At 33.0% G+C, this 21867-nt stretch overlaps 1 protein-coding gene across 5 annotated transcripts in view; it reads right to left on the bottom strand.

Moving 5' to 3' along the window:
• Positions 1–21867, bottom strand: part of LOC112468935 (papilin) — an 86494-nt gene that overhangs the window by 15564 nt on the left and 49063 nt on the right. For all 5 annotated transcript variants that reach the window (XM_025038360.1, XM_025038359.1, XM_025038363.1 and 2 more), the window contains exons 2-17: positions 19336–19396; positions 12356–12543; positions 9946–10006; positions 5631–5713; positions 4909–5059; positions 4586–4709; positions 4307–4387; positions 3957–4129; positions 3732–3867; positions 2957–3300; positions 2694–2873; positions 2400–2573; positions 2015–2197; positions 1644–1785; positions 731–852; positions 58–493 (exon numbers count right to left, since the gene is read on the bottom strand). In XM_025038360.1, the coding sequence (XP_024894128.1) occupies positions 58–493; positions 731–852; positions 1644–1785; positions 2015–2197; positions 2400–2573; positions 2694–2873; positions 2957–3300; positions 3732–3867; positions 3957–4129; positions 4307–4387; positions 4586–4709; positions 4909–5059; positions 5631–5713; positions 9946–10006; positions 12356–12543; positions 19336–19396 (2639 nt within the window). The remainder of the gene's footprint in view (positions 1–57; positions 494–730; positions 853–1643; positions 1786–2014; positions 2198–2399; positions 2574–2693; positions 2874–2956; positions 3301–3731; positions 3868–3956; positions 4130–4306; positions 4388–4585; positions 4710–4908; positions 5060–5630; positions 5714–9945; positions 10007–12355; positions 12544–19335; positions 19397–21867) is intronic.

Below are 21867 nucleotides of genomic sequence, written 5' to 3'. Positions count from 1 at the left end.
TATCTGGAATAATAGCTTTCTTGAAAACTGTAATAAGTGTATTTGACAGAAACGTACCACTATCGGATCCCGATGTTTGAGTGAATTCGTCCGTAGATGCGCTCGCGCCGGATCCTTCTTCGGGGCTGATACTGGATCCTTCTTCGATAGTAGTCCCGGATCCTTCGAGCGTTACGTCAGTTCCTTCGGTGATGTCCGATTCGGTTACCTCTGTGCCAAACTCGGTCGTGCCGGTTTTGCCTTCCGTCGTGATTCCGCTAACCGGACTTTCGCTCTCTTCGACATCGGTAGACTCGGTATCGATAGTGCTGCCGGTGAAGAAGCCAGTGTCAAACATGGTAAAATCATCGTCGCCGCTACCTTCGCCGCTACCCAATTCGGAAGGTGATATATCGCCTCTCGTAGAATCGCTAAACATAGTGTCGTAAACGTCGCTTTCGGTAAACAGCGAACTCAGAGATGTTGCTTCTGTTTGGTCGATTAGTTTGCCCTTCTGAAAAAAAGAAGACCGAGAAAAGACACTTAAATGCAACTATCTAATCCTCGACGAGACGCAAAATCGACAGAGAATCGCGTTATCAGACTGTTTCGCGCGTAAGGAAAGGTTGATTTGATTCGCGAATCCGAGATGACTCTTTGAAACGGTGGAACAATAAGAAACGAAGTTACCAAGTAACTCAGTCGCACCTAATATTTAATTAAGTGCGAGAAACGACCCAGTTTCACTTACCCCCGCAGGAAGACTGACTTCACCGGCAGCTATTTCTTCTTCTTCCTCCTCTTCCTCCTCGCACTCTTCCTCCTCCTCCTCTGTCGTTTCCTCATCCGGCTCCTTGTCGCTCGGTGTCGCACCTGCGTTCAGCAAAATAACAATTTTACATAAGTCGTAATTTAAATTTCTAATATAAAAGTCTTTTAAAAGTATGCACATGAAAATAATATAACGTTGACGAATTCTATGCGTGCACTCTATTTATCGTTGACTAGCTTCGAAAGCACATCGGAAATTTAATTTTCCTCGCTACAGAGAATGAGAGATATGTTATTCACGGTAGGTGGTTCGTGTTGCCCTTTAAAATGTGATATAAGTGCTAGGACATTTAAATTTAATACCACGAACCTCATTATTTTCACGCCTGCTGTTCAAGGCATATTCAATATATTATGCTCGTGGCCTATAATGAAAAGGTTTACGTCACAATAAATCACGTACTCTGCGTTATGATGAAGCAAATGTTAATACATACATCTTTATTATCTCTCGTAATGAAAATGACAATATCCAAGGCATTTTCGAGGTAAACAGAATTTACAGAATAAATTTCTTTTTTCCAAATAAGATAGTTTAATGGATAATGTATTAATTTGCATTAATATATTTTTCTTTTTTCATCGATAATGATATAATGGCATATAAATAATGCAAAATAAATAAATTTTTAAGATTTAAATAATAGATTTATTAAACAACAGTTTTTAAAGTTACTGTTAATTTAAGTCTTTTTTAAACTATTGTTATTTTAAAAAGTGATACTTTCTTTTTGTTGCAAAAATTATTTATTTTATACCTGTATGTAAATTGTAAAACATTAAACTATTTTATTTAAAAATATAGAAAAAGACTAAGCTTGTTAAACCTTTACCTTCTTCACAAGGTTCATCATTGCATTTTTCGGTAGAGAACATAATGTCATCGGCATTACATTGACTCACAGGTACCGTCTTATTTTCACTCATGCATATCACTTTACGAGTCATGTCGCCACCGCCACATGGCTTCGAACACTGCAACATATTACAACGTGATTGATAACGTTGTTGATTATGATTACATTTCAAGAAATTTAACAAATCTGATTTATATCAATTTTACAAAACCTTAGCAGTAACTTTAACAAATCTGATTTATATCAATTTTACAAAACCTTAGCAGTAACTTTAACAAATCGATATCAATTGACCATATTTAAAAATTAAAATGTTACATATGCCCGGAAATAAATTAAGGACAAACCTTGCTCCAAGGCCCTGCGAACCATTCGCCCTTGCACGGTTCTTCAGCGGTGCAGTTCTGGGTACTTTCAAATTTCTTTTCAGGATCGCATTTCTCGTCCGAAACTTTTTTCACAGTATCGTCACTAAAAGTACCACAGAACACTTTGCGCGTCTGAACGCCGTTTCCGCATTTTGCCGAACACTATGAAAATGTTAATAAAGATAAAAAACACAAATAGAATAAATTTTATTGTTATACATTTAATTAAAAGCTACGTTAGAAAGCAATATTTAATTTAGAGGATACGACCAATGTTAGCCAATTTATTTGTATATTGAAGTACATTTTTACTTTGGAGTAAATAATGGAAGAGATGCAAAAGAATGTTTATTTATTTATTTACCTCACTCCATTGCGAGGTAAACCACTGGAAATCGCAATTCTTGGCTTTCTCACAATCTCTTTCCAATTCCGGCTTTTTGTCTGCATCACACAAGTCATCTGGATAAACTGTGCCATCTTGAGTAGCGCAATGGGCCGTTCTGGTTTCTTTGACGAGATCACATTTTTCCTCGCACTATTATAAGAAAAGATTTTCAAATTACATTTGTTTGTTTAAAACTTTGAGAAGCATATAGAAGCAATTTCGGTCATTTCTTATTTAATAAAAAGTTATTCTCGTGTTCAAAGGACTCACTCCGCTCCATTCAGAGGCAACCCAATCGAGACCAGCGCAAGGTCTCAGTTCGCAATCTTTTTCACGTTCGGGCACCTCCGTTTCGCATGCCTCATCTTCCAACACTTGGATCTTGCCGTCCACCTTCTTGTAGCACGTGACTGCCCTGGTTTGCTTACCAGGCCCGCATATATGATCGCACTGAGAGAAAATTAATTTTTTTTTCATCATATAATCACATAATTGTATAATTTAATATCGCTATACGTGATAATACAACTTACAGGCTTCCAGGGCCCTTCGTGCCACAGTGGGCAATCCACGTCTTTGTTGCATTCCTGGTTAGTGAGTCCTTTCGGCCCGATTTTTTCCAGACATTGAGAATCATCCACCACGGAAGCAATTCCACCCGAGATGATTTGCTCGCATTTGATCTCTCTGGTCTGCTCGCCCCCTTCGCCGCAATGTTTCGTGCAATTTGACCACGGGCCTTCTACCCAGCCAGGCGGACACGGTTCTTCGCTACAGCTCTGAGTGTCAGCCGGTTCCAACTGCGGATCGCATAAGCTCTCATCCACCGGCTGATTGTCGCGCCTTCGTACACAAGCTACTCGTCTCGATTGATAGCCTTAAAAGGTAAACGAAGCGTGAAACGGACTTGTCTTTGTTCGTATAAAACTGTTACTTTAAATTAACAGGTTAGAATAACTGGTTAGAATAACAAGTTAGATTAATAGTTAATTATTAATTTCAATGTTCAAACTATAATTAAAATTGATCAGTAATATTTATTACTTTGCTGCCATTTAGTTTCATGATAGCCAAGTAATTACATTATTTTGAGGGATTTATTAATATTTCGTCAATATTCGAATTAAAATAAAAGTAGTTTACTAAAATAATTGAAATTATTTCTTAGTATTATCAACACAAACACATCTTTTAAATATTTGCGCATAACGGGCGAAAGCATTGTTTCCTATGACGAGAAAAGATGGAACTTGAGAACCTGCAGTTTTAATTGCGCGTATATTAAAAAAATAATCTTTTAATACTTACCTCCACCGCAACTGACGCTGCAACTTGAGAATTCATCGGTTACCCAAGTGTAACTGTCCGGATCGGTACGCGTCGAGAACTTCTTGGGTATGCTGTACTCATAATGCACTCCTACGTTGCGGTCCTGGTACAGCAACTGCGAAAGGAAAACGGTTCCTCGTTAATACACTCTCGACTCTGAATATTTCAGTACCAAAAGAAAACCGACACCGATGGTATACCGACCACTACGTAAATCGGCTCATTCGTTGGTCCCAGAGCCGTGATGGTATCAGGTGCCGCAAATCCTTGTGGATCTCTAGCGTAATGAAAGATCGTACCGGAGAAGCGCAAGCTGCGCGGAAAATCTATTCTCCAATTGCCGTTTAAATAGTAATGTCCGGTTGTGTTGCGTATAGCTAATTAACAATTTCCAAAAATATTTAGATTGACCAACTCTGTCCAACCAACTTATTAATATTATATTTATTGATAAAATTATTAATATTAATATTAAATTATTGATTTATATTAGTTAAATATTTATACATCACGCTATATTTTACTTTTTTATATTTATATGAGTTTTTACTCACCTAAATAATTGTTAGATGGATAATTTTCTTTTATAACGATATTTGTCGCGCCCTCGGGAATAAGTAAAATATCAATATAACCTGGAAAAATAATATTTCTATTATTAGTGTAAGAAAATAAAATAAATAATAGAATTGCAAAAGACTTTATAAAGTAATAGAAAATTAATTAAAATATACAATATCGATTACACAGAAATAATTTCAATCGCTTGCTGGAAAGTTGTGGGAATGTTACTAAATTTTTATTGCAAAGATTAATTAACGAAAATTACTCACCCACTTGGAGGTCGTCTGTATCAAATAAGCCGGTAACGGTATTGCAATCTGAGCCATCGCCACCGCACTCTCTGCACGCATCTTCTCTGGCATCGCTGCCCAACATCATATCGCATCCGACGTGCTATCGGACAATTTTATAAATCAATTCCATCGAAATATATGGAGTTTTTTTTATTTTATTTAACCATAAGTCATTATTTAACATAAGCCTATATTATTTGGTAAGAGTATACGATCGAAAATATATTTTAAATAAAATTATCTAATTGTTTCTTACGCAATTATAAATTTGCGATAATTAATAATTAAACATAATTTACCATGCATTTGCCTTTGACGCAAACATCGTTCTTTTCAGATTCACAAGGAGTGCCGTCGACCACGGCGACTTTATGCCTGTAGAAAAATCGCTCGCCTCGTGGCATGCAATTCAGTTCGCATTTATTCGGACTTCCGGTGTACGGAATCCAACTGCGGAAAATAAATAATAATGTGTAATTAAAAATCAATTATTATTGTGTCCATTTTGTCAATCAATTACTAATATCTATTACCTTATATTATTTAATTTAAACGATGTATTTTGCGTCGTAGTGAAACATCCACCATAGCAAATAAGAGATTCGGATCATGATTTTATTCTATATTAATAAATAACAGTATTTATGTGATCATAGTTTTGAAAGAAACTTTTGAATCCAAGTTCGAATCCCTTTCGATTACTTAATTCACGATGCATGAAGAAAAAAGGGTATCCATAAATATTATGTCTTTCATTAAATAACGGAATAAGCGGCCGTGGATTGCAGGACAAATAGGCGGATTATTAAGTGATGTCAAAGGCCGCGGAGAATTCTATCATCGTCCCAGGTCGGAGTACCGAACATAAATCACCGTCACTACGCCACAATAATCTCGTTTCATGAATTCGACAGAATTCCCAATCGAGTGGACATTGATAATCATCATAATGCAGTCACAAGAAAGGGGGAGGGAGAGAAAGAGAGAAAGAGACAAGAAGAAAAAAAGAAGAAATACCCACTCGTAATAAACTCCTTCGAAGGGTACGTTGTTGAACTCCGCGCACTGTTCCGCACGAAAATCCTTCGATTCACCAGGACATTCCTGCAAAAGAGTAATTAACAATTTTTTAATTTAGTGGAATAAAATTATTAGCGCATAGATTATACTTTAACTTAAATTATTTACTAGTCCGTAATATCGAATAGACAACAAACATAAAGACTGTTTGTAGCGATTTTAATTACCGCAAAAATACAAATTGTTCTATAAAGAATTCATAGCTTTCTTTCTGATAAGAAACAGTAATTTAAAGAAGTAAGTGAAATTTTCTTTTTATATTTTCTATCAAAATCTCATAATATTTTGCGCTGATATTGAGAAATTCCTGTTGCGCCTTTGTTATTATTAATGAATATAAAAGTCAGTGCAGCAATTAAAAAAACGAATTAAGTAAAAGTAACATCTTTGCAAAAAAAGCAAAACGATGCAAAATTACGGTTGAAACTTAAAATCGCTGGAAAAGTAAGTCGCGCAAATTCATTTCTATCGTATTTCACTGTGCTTTATCGTTTTTATTTTGTCAACCTTAAATTCGAAATACATATCTGCGATGGATGTCGAGTTTCCATATGAAGAAATCTACACATGCTTGAGCATCATTGAGAAAAACGTTTCATCATCGTGAAGGGATCGAAGAAAAATGCCGCTCGATGGGGCAGAAGGGTCTCTGTTAAAGGATCAGTGTAGCGTTCCTATTTTGTGACTAGCGGTTTTTTTTGTTAGGTCAATTTGACTTTTCGAACATCTTATCTCCATGAGATATGTCATTTTCTTAACATTACTTGTTGCAGTAAAAATGTAAAAACTTTAGCAAGTTATTTAACATGCAGTCTTATATCTTCACCCTTTTATAGTGCCTTTACCGATTTTGATGATTAAAACCTGTTTACGAATTATTCTTGAATAATATTTATATCATATCTAAATTGATATTGCTTTTGACAACTTGAGTAATAATATTTATAGACTTAGAAATTTTATCCGTATTTAATACTGTGAAATAAATGAGCGCGTGTTGTCGTGCTATTTCATGAACGGTCCGCAAAAATGAAATGACCCAGAAATGGACGAAGGGCAGATCTGTGGGGCAGGTAATGTCGATAAATCGAGTGGAACCCTAGCAAAAACGAAGAAAAGATACTCCGGCGGGACCGGTACCACGCACGGGGATACAGCACAGAATTTATGGGAGATTTCTTGCGAATGGAATGAAACACCAGTAAAAGGGTGGCAAGGCAACAGGGTAGACTGAAATAGTAAGGGTGGAAAAGAGAAAAAGAAGGAGAGAGAAAGAGAAAGAGAGAAATAACAGTCTGAAAAAAGTTTTAATCGATAATCGAGGCATTCGAAAACGATGTCGCGAATAACGAATATTATACCAATTGTAGCAAACTTTGAAATTTATGAGGAACTATTTCGAGTGTTATATAGCCAACTGATTGATATCGAACAGTTTTCCTTGAATGTCAGAATTATTTAAATCTACAATATTACTTTTAGAAGTAATAGCATCTCAGGTATGTATAGATGACATCGTATCGCAGTCCCCGATCCTTCTCAGAATCGTACCTTTAATCGTACTTTTTATTCGCCACAGGAAGCAAAAATCTTTTTTTTTTTTTTTGGAAGAACCGAAAGGTAGGAAATACATTACAGCAATACATGCGTAACATTGTCTTTCTATGTATATTTTATCATAACGCGGAGAGATAATAAGACAGTTAATCCTGGTATATTATTTATGAGATCTTCAAAAGATATCTTTCATTTATACAAGGTTTTTGAATGTAATCTCTAATAATATTCTCGATTTATATGAATTATTTAATACTTATTAAACTGATAAGTTATCTTTTAACTTCTTACTACTTCAGGAAACTGACGCATCATACATCACGATTATGTTGACTATATAATATATAATTCCTTTTAAGGAAAATTATTTATTCTGAAGATAAATAAGGCGAAAAACTGCAAATAAACAAGGAAAACATATATATAAGAAATAAATTATAAATATGCAAAGATTAGAATCATCACTGTATGCCTACTTATCTTTTTATATGTCATTTTATGTATAATTTTATATATAATTATAAGTATAAAGTATGATCTATAACGAACGTAATTGTAATCTTTTATAGCAAATAAAATGTATATTGTCATTCCAGGAAATAGACGTTGGCATTTGTTATATAGAGCATGTATAGCGATGTACCTTGCTATTTGTTCTAATTAGCGTCTAGCTCTAACAAGGTTAATACTTCGTGAGTCAATGCCGCATAATAGACTTCCGTTTATGAATCTTCTGCAGTTTATCGCGCAAACACACTTTTTAAAGAGACAATATATTTTAAAGAAAAAACTTTAATAATTACAAAATTTTTAATATTATATATCAATTATCTAATACTATTATATATGCAATAAATTTCAAAACATTTTAAATGTAATACGGGATCCAAATTACGTTTGCATCCCATTAAACCCTTCAATAACAATCTGTCAACTCAAAATACGAAGTGATGGGTTCTTGTCGTGTCAGTTGCAGAAGATTTACGTAATAATCTCTTAGTTTGGTTTCGTAATTGTGTACAGCATGCTGTACTTCTCCACTTATAATTTTTATCGAAATAATTTTCTATCTCATTTTCTGCTCGCCATTAAGTAGTTTGATGAGTTGATGGCAAAAAATTTATAGAGAAAAGGCAGAACGCCGTTGGATACTAATTGCAGTTAATTAATCATAATTTTTCTATGAGCTACAGAAGTGAAAATATCATGAAAATGTGATCATAAATTTTTTACCACTTGCAGGTTTTATGATATCACATCGTATTTTCGTTCCATGTTCGAACTTAAATTGGATGTTACATTTTAAAATTGTGCACACGTATATATGTGTGTAATTATTTTTTTATAACAAGAAACATTTTTACTACCACTTTTAAAATAAAACATACTGCTTTTTTTTATCAAATCTAATGGAGAAAATTTTAATAATTCGTGATTTCCGCCAGTAGAAGTAAAATTATCAAAGCTAAAAAAGATGAGAAATTTGTAGCAGTAGTACAAAACTTTTTAAAGCAATTGCAAATTCTCGAGAGACTACTCGAGAACTACTCGAGGGGATGTTTGAATGTATATATCGTGATAGTTAAAAGCGCGGTAACCTCATCCGAGTGTTGTCGTAAAAACGCGTACATAAAAACGAATTCGTCTGTTTGGGAGGGCATATTTTTAGAATGATGAATGGATCGACGATATGAGGTGATTTGCTGAATCACCTCGTTGAAATGTCGACAAGCTGCTCGATACAATTAGGAGCGTGCGGCATACATTATGATACGTAAATAGTAAGGAAAAGGTAAAGGTGAATATACCAAAATGAAACTTTTATTTTATCATAAGAGATTAAAAGAGCTTTTTTTTTTATTTAATAGCAATTATTAATATCAATTTTTGATCAAAAACATTCCGAATCTAATAATAAGTAAAAAATTAATATTAAATTAAAATTGAATTATTTTCTTAATATAACATAAAAGTATACTACTCAGTTAAATGTTTTGACATATAAAATTCGCGATTTTTCAGAATCAAACTCGTTTTCTTAAATTTAAATGGATTGTGTACGTCTGACTTGAGTTTAGAGATTAATGACGTTGCAACTGGTTAAGAGGGCCGAATTAAATAATGATATAAATTATATGATTAAAGATCGGCGTGTCATTCGTTGACTCATATCTGATAGATTAAAGGCAGGCAGGACGTTTGGAAAAAACGTGACAACCGAGTCAATCAATCATTCACCGAGATCAACGAGCAAATAAATTGTAGATTAATCGTAATTTTCTATATTGATGGATCGTCTTCATAGTTAAATGACTGAATTATTTTATCTGATTAACGACAATCGTAAGAATCGCGAAAGAAGTGAAAGTTTAATTCATTGATTTTAGTTTGTTTACAGATAAAAGTACCTGGAATGCGCATTATGCGTCTAATATCCCAAGATCTTTTGATAAACTGTCAGACTATTCGATCTATTAAAGCACATCACATAAATCACTTGCTCTTACAAGGCAATTAATCAAGTTCCTAATTGTACTCGATTCGCATAATCCGCAGCATTCCCACGACGGAATCTTTTTGTAATTTCCGGCCGATATTATCACATCGCGGAAGACGACGCAATCAGTCACATGTCCAGTGAGTGAGTTTATCGGGAATAAGACAATTATAAGTCGTTATTATTAATTTTCCGTACTCACTTGTATGTTGCACGAGAAGAATCTCCTGGATGCGCCAGTACACTTGTCATGACCACTGTCACTGCAACATTATAGAATAAATTAAAGCGAGATAGTATCACAGGCTTATACTTTTATTACTTATCAGTATTTCCTCATATTTATAGTTATTTATCAAGTGATAAATATTATCATTATAAGAAATCGTCTTATTAAAAATATAAACTTTAATTCTGTAGTAATTAATTAATCAGTTTTTCTCCCTGTTATATTATTCAAATATATTAATATGTTTATTCGTTTTGATTGTAAATTTATTCTACATCAATTTATATTTGAATTATGCACTTTAGATTTTTTATTTTCTATCAAATTTTATTAATATAAATTATGAAAAATTCTTTGTTAAATATTGAGAATTACCTCTTCAGCCAAAAAGTATCTTTGTTAAAAAAAAAATAAAATAAGATATAGACAGATATTTCTACCTCTCTTAGTTAAAAAATAAGTAAATTATAAAATTTGCATAGAAGAAAATGGAAAACAATCAATAACGGTTGGTAATATTCTAGGTGAGTGTGAAGTTTCCTCAGAACAAAATTGAGAGATTACTGCTTCAATAAATTTCCGCAGTATCCTGGTAAGTGCTGCTTACTTATTTCGCACGAAGGTCTAACATTTAAAAATTTATTCTCCTAAAGGTAGATACCTCTTTTTGCTTGATAAAATTTTTACAGGGAGATTCCAAGATTTATGTAGATTACGTAGCTACATTGTACAGTATTATGTGTCATGTTTTATTAATAGATTTATGTACACATTGTGTTACATTTTCGGAGTTTTATAATTTATTGGTACCTCTTGGTACATGAGAAACTTACGAAAACGCTACTTTCAAATCGAATCATTTTCAATATAAATACGAAATACTTAGAAAAGGTACAAATTATATATAACTATAACGTTTTCTCCATTGATTTATGATTTAATTTGATGAATCGTCAATTTCTAATCGATCGAAAGTATCAACTGTAGAAACGGAAAGCACATCATACCACGATCATCGTGCAAATGATGCGTTTTCTTCGCGATTAAATCGACACATTCAGCTGACCTGTGACACGATACATTCAATGTGAGGAGGTTGATGCTATGCGCGCATTACGCGCTTTCACGTTACGATTATATCTCTCGCGCTTTCTAAGATCCGTAGCTGTATCATTAGCGAGCCCATCCCAGCTGGTCACTGGCACAATGTCGATCATCGATCGGTCACTCGCCCGATTTCCTACTCTAACGTAATCACGGCGCGTTGAAACCAACTTTAATTGCGCTTCGCCTTTGCGATGGGAAATTGTGAGAATTTGCCGGAGATAGCGTGACGTCGGGAGACGTGTAAGTGCCCTACGATTAATCTTCCCTTAGTTTCGAGATAAGGAGGATTTACGGCAGATCTGTTGGCGTGTGCTAGGAGAAAAGTTTCGTTGATTTATCCTAAATTTAATCGCGGCTGACATACGACGCACTGTAAAAAAAATTTGGTTGACGTTCTCATATTACATTTGATTTTTATCGCGATTTATTTAAACAAAATTCCTGATTGGAATTTTCCAACGAAAACAATATTTTGTTTAAATACAGTGCAAAGAGTGTATATCAATAATGTTTTAGAAAGAGAGTTAAAGTTTGTTGAAGGGTCAATAGAAATTTTCTCTTATATTATTTACATTATACCTACAAAAATCTGTATTATTTAATTTATATAAATTATATAATTTATAACATTTTTATCAGTGTTTTGATAAAAACAGTTTCTTCAATTTGCTGCTTATATACGATATTACATCGAGTATCCATTGCAGATCGAGACTTGATTAAATTCTTTGCAAGTTTGTGTCCGCTTTAATTCAATCTCAATCCAATTGAGCATACCATTGTAGCGAATTCTAAGGATAAGCGAGGAACTCAACGAGGCAAAATGGCTTCTTTCGAACAAACTCAACGAAGAACAACCTTTTAACTTTTAACTTTGTTGCGAAATTGAGCGAACGCAACTATGAAAATAACACAACAATTAATTGTTATATATAAAATCAGACTTGCGAAAGAATATTTATATACTCACTTGAAATTTTTTATGAAATATCGCGCCGAGAAATTTTTCACCAGAAAATGTCACAAGGTTATAAAAAATTAACAATTTGTAATATCTCACATTTCACAAAAGATCCAGCGCTATTGTTTCCATTTTTTACGATAATTCCACGAGAAATATATTAAGTTCGTTTTTCTTATGCACGTGTCAAGTTCTCCAACACATCTGATTTGACATTATTCTTTAAATTATGTGCCAGGACGAGCGTTCTAACGTGAATGGTAGCAGATAGACGATAAATGTAAAAGAAACTTGTAAGGTATGACAGTAACTCACTCTATGTCGAGACATTGTCTGGTCTGATGGGCGACTCCGCCACCGCAGGAGCGCGAACAGGAACTGGGTGTCGACCATGGTCCCCAGTTGCCTCTCTCGGGCTCATCCGTGTCCGGTACGAAGCTGCTGGGCAGATAACTTTCGCCGTGTTGTCGGCGATGCCTTCCGTGCCTTAATTTTATATGATGCTGCAACAAGATCAAGAGAAATATATTTATTACGTTGTGCTTGCGTCTTCTTGTTCCATGCCGCGCCGCATCGTGCACCGGGCGAGTCTAACAGGTATCACGAGGTCGCAGCTGGGGTCGCGAAAAAGATGTGGCCTGCCGTGAGAACGTAAGTGCGAGGGGAACATTTCGCGTTAAGTGCCCCCTTGTTCACTTGCAGCCTCCGCCTCCGAAGAACCATCCGTGCGACGTACAGTTGAGCTTCGTGGGTATAACAATGGTACTTGCGGTGGTTGCGCGGCATGAGGCATTTTAATCCCTCAAAACGGAAACAGCTCACGCACGTGTACCGTACGTGAAACGTATTTGAAAAATATATTCTTTAATCCATTATTTACCTACAGACAGTTGATTTTTTTTTCTCATAAAAGAGTGTAACTGCAATCTATTGTTTAATCTTTTCGCTCTTAATATCGAAATTCTTAACTGTAAAATTTATAATTAATATTCCATCCGGATATTAATTCTCAGAATTTCATGCATCAGTCAATTTATTTGAATATACCTACTACTTTTTTAAGCAATTATTTTATTATATAATTACGTATGTGACTTATGCAAGTAAAATCCATCTCAGAAATTCGCTGCGTAGCCATATGTGCTAAACGAGAAGAAACTTTATTCCAAGAATCGCATGCAACGTATTAATATCAGACAGTAAGAATTATATCACGGCAAACAAAAATTTCTCGGGTGTTTAGAAAGAAAAGCTTTAGAATTAATTTTTCAATATAAAGAATAAAGTCACAGTCAGAACTTTTGCCCGAGCTTTTATTCCAGAGGAAAGACGAAGAGTGGCCATATAACATTTCAATGGCCAGGTTTTTCTGGCGAGTGCCCAAAACAGTTTGCATTCGCCGGTTGAAAAGCGCATGTGCGGTTTTCAATGAAATTACTAGCTATCCCGCTTGCGTGATAACTGATTCCCTTGCCGGATAGTTAGGGTCCTCCGTAATTTAATGATACTTTCACCGGTATAAGCGATATAGCTTCCTAATCGAACGTTGCTCGAGTACAAGCGTGTTTTGCTGAGCCGCTTGGATATTGATTTCTAATGGCCCATTCGTAAACTTTATAGGTAGATTCGTATGCAAATCTATCGCTTTCAAGAAAGTGCTAAAATTATATAATGCTGCAAATGATATACGAATGATTCTATGTTTTGCGCTATTGATAGGGATAGTTTTTAATTATCACTGTAAGCCTTAATACCTATTTTTGCGATTAACTTTTTGATAAAGAGACGATTATGTATATTTAATCTCTCTATTTATTCGCGAATTTAGGAATTTCTTCAGTTTTTTTTAATTCAAAGGCGAAAAGTTGACCTTCATGAGTAATAATGGTTGATTGATTAGCGGAAGTGATATACGTGTTTGCGTTGCTTTTTCAAGCTAACGTACACGATTATTTACGTTAATTATTTGCCATAAAATTATTTCACTTGAAATATCGGCAATAAAACCATTTTATGCTTCATCCAGGTGGTTAACGAGTGCTTTGTATTCAAATAATTAGCGACAAAAGAACGAACGAAAGACCGGGCACAGATTGTACGCGATTTAATGAAACATAGATTTATTGCGTTCCTCTCGCAATTACACTCTGTGTACAATTTATCCAGTTAAGTAGTTACACCAATCGTTATATGACACAATGAATCATAGCGGCCGTAACGATTTGCGGCAATTACAGCGAATTTCTTTTGCTTTTTAAGTATATAATAGAAGATTATGTTTACGATTCAGCGCAATTATGTTGATAGAAATTTATTAATGCCATTTTTTCACTAAGTCAATTTCTTAAAATTAATTTAATGAAAAAACGAAAGAATTAATAAATCGGTATCAAATAGGGATGAAATAATCTTAATATCAAATATTTCTGCAATTAATATATAGTTTTTAATATTTTCTATTATAAAACTAATGTAGTGTATCAAAGTTTTATATCATAATTTTCATTTTTGGGCCCTTCTCTTTTTTTGTTCGTTTATTTCCACTTTTCAGCGTTGTTACATTTAGATTTACAATAGTTCAAAAAATAGTTTAAAAAACTCAAGTCTATAATTTATATGTAAATATCTAACGTAAACATTTTAAATTTTAAATTATTTTTATTTCAGAAAGAGAAAGTATCAAAACAAAAGAAAAATACACCATGAACACATTATATAACATTGTTATGACGAAGAATTTTGTTGAGACTTGCATTATTTTAATCTCATTCGATAAGTAGAAGATTTCATGCGTATCGTTTATGTACATCATTTATACTCCCGTTTATGACAGCTGCAACGGAGATTTTTTTTATTAAGCGTGGGAGATCGTCGTGAGCAGATGGGTGCAGCGAGTATGCGTCATTTTTGCGTAATATAAGTATATGGTCGAACGCAAGAAGATGGCTTTCTTATTTGCGGTTTCCATAAGCATCTGCAACTTATCCTTGTGTTCCTTGCGCTGCCAGGTTGCGCGTATTATACAATATTTTATTCATACGGTATAAGAACGTATGTAAATAGCGATAAAACACGCAGACGCGTTTCAAGTTATTCAAATTATTTAATACTTTTTTATAAGAATACAGTTAAATAGAGAGAAAATGTAATTGTGACATTATACTAAGCTGCACAATGTTAATAATTATGTATTGTAAAATTGCCATTACAATTTATAACAAAAGATGATATTGCAGATCTAGAATTCTTAATTCATTTTGAAGTTTTTCAATAGCATTTCTTGCATTTAGTCAACATCTTGTAGAATAGGAATAGGAATAGAATAGAAAAGCCCATTTTTCCTCATTATCAATCTCGCAGTCGATTAGCCATCGTAATATATCACTCACTATGCTGCGTGACTGCACAAGACGAGATATAAACGTAACCATAACATTTATAACAGACTATTGAAACGTAATCCAATAGTCTCAGGGGTCAACGATTCACAGAGAAGGTTTCTGCATCAGGTGATCTTGGTAAGCTGATCTTTTGAGCAGATTAACGTAATCTCATTGACGTTGTAGCAAACTAATTGTATGCAACTATTACGTTTATTTGCATTATTATGTTACTCTATAATCATCTACATTACTTTTTTTATTTATTATTTATCTTACTTAAGATTAAATACTTAAAAAACTAAATTAAAATAAAATATTAAATTGAATAGCATAAAGGATCTTTTGTAAGTGCTCCAGATATATGTACGCTATATAAATGCAATTTCATTTGGTGCTCAAGTTCTTACTGTTTAATATCTGCGGTAACAGTAGATAACCATGAACACTTTTTATCACGGTCGCCTCTGCAATACGATAGCTCGTTCTAGTAAGAAAGTGGTTATTAATCACCATAAATTTCGACATTCTCTCATCAGGAATAAAAGACAAAAGGTGCAATTTAAATAGGAATAATTTTGCATTACTTAATATACAACGTATTAAATAAACAGATAAAATTATTTCATAAATCTGTTTGTTTTTTCGAATATTATAATTAATTATAAATCTATATTTTTAAATTGCACTAAATTCTGATTTAAAATAATCAATAATTGTAATCTATGTATACATTTTTTATTTATTTATATGCTATGCTTTATTTTAGATTAATTTGTAACATAAATTATTACAATAATTTAATATTGTTTTAGGCATGTTATGTCGGTCGTGGACCGTCGGATTCAGAGTTTGCTGTTACCGAGACGCAGCGGTCGTACATAAAATTTGACGATCGTAGAATGTTCCGTGAGATTGCGTGGCGAAGAGTTAATTAAATGGTTCGGAGAAATGGGCCTCTCTCTCCCAATGCGAGAGGTCAGCCGATGAACCATGAACAGCCGGACTCAACACGCCTCCTTCTTAATAATTGTCATATATATTGTCGCTGTCTGACCTCACGTCCGAGACAAATAATAATAGGTATAATGGCAATTTTGTCTGCGAGATCATTGATAGCAATTCAATAATGTAACAGAAACTAAAGATTCATATTGAGATTGTCTATCATATGTTTTTTTCTCAAGACGAATCATTACGAAGAGCGAGGAGGAAAATAAGAGAGAAGTATCATTGTATCATCGGTTTATATTGATCTATTTTTCATTTATATAATAAAATATAATAAAATAATATAATAAAATATAATTTATATAATAAAATAAAATCAAATTTTATTTCGTAAAAAATGTTAAGTTAAATTTTATGAAATACATTTTTATAAAATATTTATTTAAATACAATATTAATTAACATTTTTACTTAAATATGAAATTAACGGAAGCTACATTTCTTTTATAAAATGTTTTTTCATAATTTGATGCACATATCAATGGAATCTCTCTCTCTTTCTCTCTTTTTAAATGTTCACAAGATTATAATTAATATTCTCTTAGGAAAAAGAAGCTAGCAAAAATACAATTTGGTATTATATTATGTTATGACATAATTGGTAAAATAGTTATCTAACATTTATACAACTTCTTTTTAATTATATTCTAATAAATTATATAAAATTATATAAATTATGTATCTAATTATATAAATGTGTCAAAAAATTAATTAATGCACTGATAGAAATTATACATGACAAAATAGATAAACTTATTTTGATTATGTGAATTTTATAGCATACCATTGCGATGTCGCATCGACAAAATTAGCGGATTCATTTTCAAGATTCTTTTGCGGCTGTAACGATCACTTAACTTAGATTAGCCACGCAGTCTCGCCGGGATTGCATTGATGACGGTAAAAAGCCGCTATGAGTCACAGAGTTTTCCTTTTCTCTTCGTGCCGCGTTTAATAATCTCACTCATTGTCGATCCTCACGAATATCTCGAGAGCATACTTGATGTACGATAACATTTGCGTGCGTGCATTTATTTTATGTATTTAAAAACACACAAATCCAGCAGTCATTGTAAATTTCTCTTTTTTAATTTCAAACCGATGTATTAAAAATTGCAATAATTTACGATAAATACGTGAAGAATAATTTTTGTGATTGCAACCATCCAATAGTACAATCCATTTATAGATATTTCAATCAATTTACTTGATTTTACTTGCATATTACACAAAACGTTCATCCGTAGATTTATTTTAATATGAAGAAAAATACTGCTTTTTTTCTATGTTTTTTTTCTTTCTGCAATATTTACAATAATATTGTGCTCAAAACTACCATTACCAATATTCGACTTTAAATCTACATAATTTAAATTAAGCTCATTTTTGTTAAATTGCTCATATTAATTTCAAGATAAAAATTATAAAAGTGTAATTAAGTAAGATAGGGCTAGCACAATCTTGTCAAATGTTTCAGTCCCGACAAAGCATTCCTAAGCAAGAGAAAGTGTTAAATGCCTTTGAACTTATATTATTTTAACGCGAGACAATGAGTATAAAGTTCAAGGTTGCGCGCAAATTGCCACGAATGAATACGCTGCGTGTAACAAGATCCTGAGGTACTTCTCGCATAAGTTATTTCCCGTGTGTAAATCACACGCGGATTGTGGATACATGGCAAAACAATGGCCATTACAGAAGCACAATAACCGTGTACACGCAATAAGATTACTGCGGTTTAGTTCGTCCCTCTTATCCACATCCATTCTATGTGCCTGTATTTTCTTACTCGCCGAAGATCATGTTCTCTAACAAAATTTCTCTTCTTAGAAGTTGTCGCGACGTTATAGCTTGTTCTATCTCAGATCTAAAATCTGATCTAGCCATTATACTTTCAACATTGTCGAGTTTTTCGATTTTACGAAACTATTTCCTGCGGATTAAATTTTATGATCAAAACGACGACGATAATTAAGATAATATCAGATATTGCATACAATTACGAAATATGAGAGAGGCATTTACCATAAATTAATAAATGAATAATAAAGTTTGACATTTCTTTAATCATAAAAGATATAAAGAATATAAAGAAAGCAAAATTATGTTAAATCGTAACATTGTTGAAAAAACAATGTTAAATTAATCAGTTTTAATAAAAAATTGTTACATTTAAAATTCTAAGAAAAACTGATTGTAGAAATTACCCGAATATTCAATAGTAATAAGATTCATAGGAATGCAATTAATTGCATTAAAATGTTTTATTTATAATTTGTAAACAAAAAAAAAGAAATGTTACATATTCACAAATACAAAACATTACTGTTTTTATATTACAGAATAATATTTAAAAAATTTCAAAGATGCTACTCACATGATTAGAAGTTAATAAATTATAAAATATAGGTTAATATGTTATGTGTTATTTATAATTTGTAAACAAGAAAAAAAGAAATTACATATTTACAAATACAAAACATTACTGTTTTTATATCACAGAATAATATTTAAAAAATTTCAAAGATGCCACTCACGATTAGAAGTTAATAAATTATAAAATATAGGTTAATAAATGAGCTTAGAAAGAGAAATAGAGGTTGCAGTTAGACCCCGAAGGCCATTCGTAATGATTGGTTACGTCGTAATGGTTTACGGAATCTTCAATGTTCCCTATTGTCTCGGGTTTCCTAGGAACAAAATGTACCAAGATAATCTGCGCGAGAGACCGGGAGGCCTTGAAACCCGAACCATCATCAAAGAGAGGGCAATAAAACCTGAGGAAATTCCGTCAAGATATGTTGAGACCCTTGTCGTGCGGCTTTATTCCGGGCTTCAAGATATCTCTCGTGGTTGTTTTTATATATCGTAAGTATTATTTGTTTTATATATAAATAAACTTACATGTTTGGCGGCAGAATCGTGCACGTGTGCTGATATTATAAATATTACAAGTCCCAGCGACCTGAAAAGAAAAACATCACATTAATGATATGCATCTTATATTTTATTATTTTATAGAACTATTAATAAGAATATATAATATGCCGCGTGTGTGTACAAAAGAGACGCATAGAAAAATGAAATTAATATATGTGTTATAGTGCAAAATAAGGATTCAATCTTTTAAATAAACAAAACTATTTAAATGAACACATGTACTATATGTTGTACACGCAAATTATTAGCACAACAGATCTTGACTTAGACTTTGATGCTGTAGTAACAGGCTTCGTTCGAGGCAATTTTTACTGGGTGGTTCCGCGACTCCTTACGTCCATGATCCGACACCGTTACGCGTTACGTAGCATATTTATGTAAATTGAACATGCATAATTTGATCAAACATTAAAATAATAGAATAGCGTGTAATTTATTCGGAATTTATATCGGATACCTAAAAATTTTACAATTACAGTTGGCATGTATAAAATTTACAATGCAATACTTTTTTATATAACTATCAAGTAAATAATTTTCAGTTATTAACCTGCAAAGTTAATGGAAACAAATAATTTTATTGCCACTGTGAATTGCAATAAAAATCAATGATGGGTTATAATTTTAACCGAATAAGTAACATTTACTTCACCAGTCAATAATTAACACAATTGAGAATTTAATTTACTATACTGGCAATGATTATAATCGTAATAACGATTATAATCGTCGTGACAAATCGTCACCGAGTTTCGACCAATGGATTCTGGTCATTCTAAAGTTGATGTAATTTTAGATGCTTATAATATAAGCATCTTAATTAAATAATTAAATTTATAATATTTTTCGCAATAAATTTAATTTAGAATGACCAGAATCCTTGGTCGAAACTCGGTGACGATTTGTCACGACGATTATAATATCGTTACCACGATTATAATAATTGCCAGTACAGTCAATTAAATTCTTAATTGTGTGGATTATAATTTTGTTTTTATGCATTAAAAGTATAAGAAAAATTTAGATTATAATAGTCATCAAAGGCGTGAAAGAGCTAGCGTGGAAAATAGAAACGCGTGTTGGCAACATAAATCGGGAGCAAGTGCAATGCCTTTGTCAACAGCAGTGGTGACGAAAATCTTGAATGAGCGTGTTTTTGCAGTGCGTTGGCACGCGTCATTGCGTAAGTTCCTCGAGTGGTCGTCATTCAGGTTTGGAACGATGCCCGGAACTGCCGGTGACTCGCTATCCGGAATGGGCGAGCTCCAATATACAGGCGTCTGTTATCGGCTGGCGGGTCTAATATTCTCGTGAGAAGTGATTTATCGATTTTATCGATATCGATTTTACGCGACGGTAATTACGAGCGTTTGCGCCGCATCGCGTTTAAAGCCGACGTTACAACGGCTATTCTGCATATTGAGAACAACCTGAGCAACGTTCTCTGATTGTTTATGACAACTATCTCTTGTTTATTTGTCGATGCAAAACATCGTGTTTAAATTTTGCATCTTTTATTTAGTTAGCAATTTTCCAATTATCATATTGATGAAACAATAGAATAATTAAAATTTGGTTCTCTCATAAAAATGTGACAGCAAAAATGTAGAGAAAAGAGAGTCATCGTTTGGACGACTGATATTTTTAGTGTAATTATGTTCTAGTGTCGAGAATTTATATTGTAAAGACAATTTTCGTGTGAATTAACTTTTCTAAAAACAGATCACAAATCCAACGTAAGAAGGTTTATAGATCGCGAGTTAAGATTACAATTATTATAATTGGTCTCAGGTGCAAAAAATAAAGATATAGAAATAACTAGATATCGTTTTTGGAACACAATTTTCAGCGCGCTAAATGCATATGCAGCGATGCTCGCAGCGTATATTTTTCCGTAACGCAATAGCATCGACTGATTTAACGATATTTTTCGTCTTTTAAATGTTTGTCATGTGGAATTAAATCGCTGATAACTAACTTAATCACAATTACCAATAGCGTGGTTCTAATATAATTACCGGTGCTCGATAATCGAGCTATTCAAGCTCGAAACTTCGAAAGTGTTTCTGTGTTTGCGAAAATAAACTTCATCCATTCAATATTACAGAAGTGGCTTTGTCAATATAAAGTTTCATATTGCAGTGTACAGTTTGCAGAATTTCTAGTTATGAAATTCTCTCATGAACTTCTGAGAGTGTCAATAAAATTTAGCTTCGAGAATATTCGGTTTACAGAAATATGCAAACTGGTAGCGACGAACAATATAAAGGCCGGAATAATCTTAAATAACTTGTACGTACCAAATTGGATCAATACATAAATTACTGCTTTCTTTTTATTAATCGATTGTTAACTTCTATTTTGCCCTTTTGCAACTTTCGAATGTTTAGAGATTGTTGATACGTGCGTAATATCCGAAACAATAGTTATTCTAATAAAAACGCAAATTTAATGTTATTCTACGTCATAATACTAAAATTTCAATGGATTACTTAT

The sequence above is a fragment of the Temnothorax curvispinosus genome, unplaced genomic scaffold (assembly GCF_003070985.1).
Source record: "Temnothorax curvispinosus isolate PA1 unplaced genomic scaffold, ASM307098v1 QBEX01002262.1, whole genome shotgun sequence".
Lineage (NCBI taxonomy): Eukaryota > Metazoa > Arthropoda > Insecta > Hymenoptera > Formicidae > Temnothorax > Temnothorax curvispinosus.
This window is presented reverse-complemented; position numbering and strand designations above follow the sequence as displayed.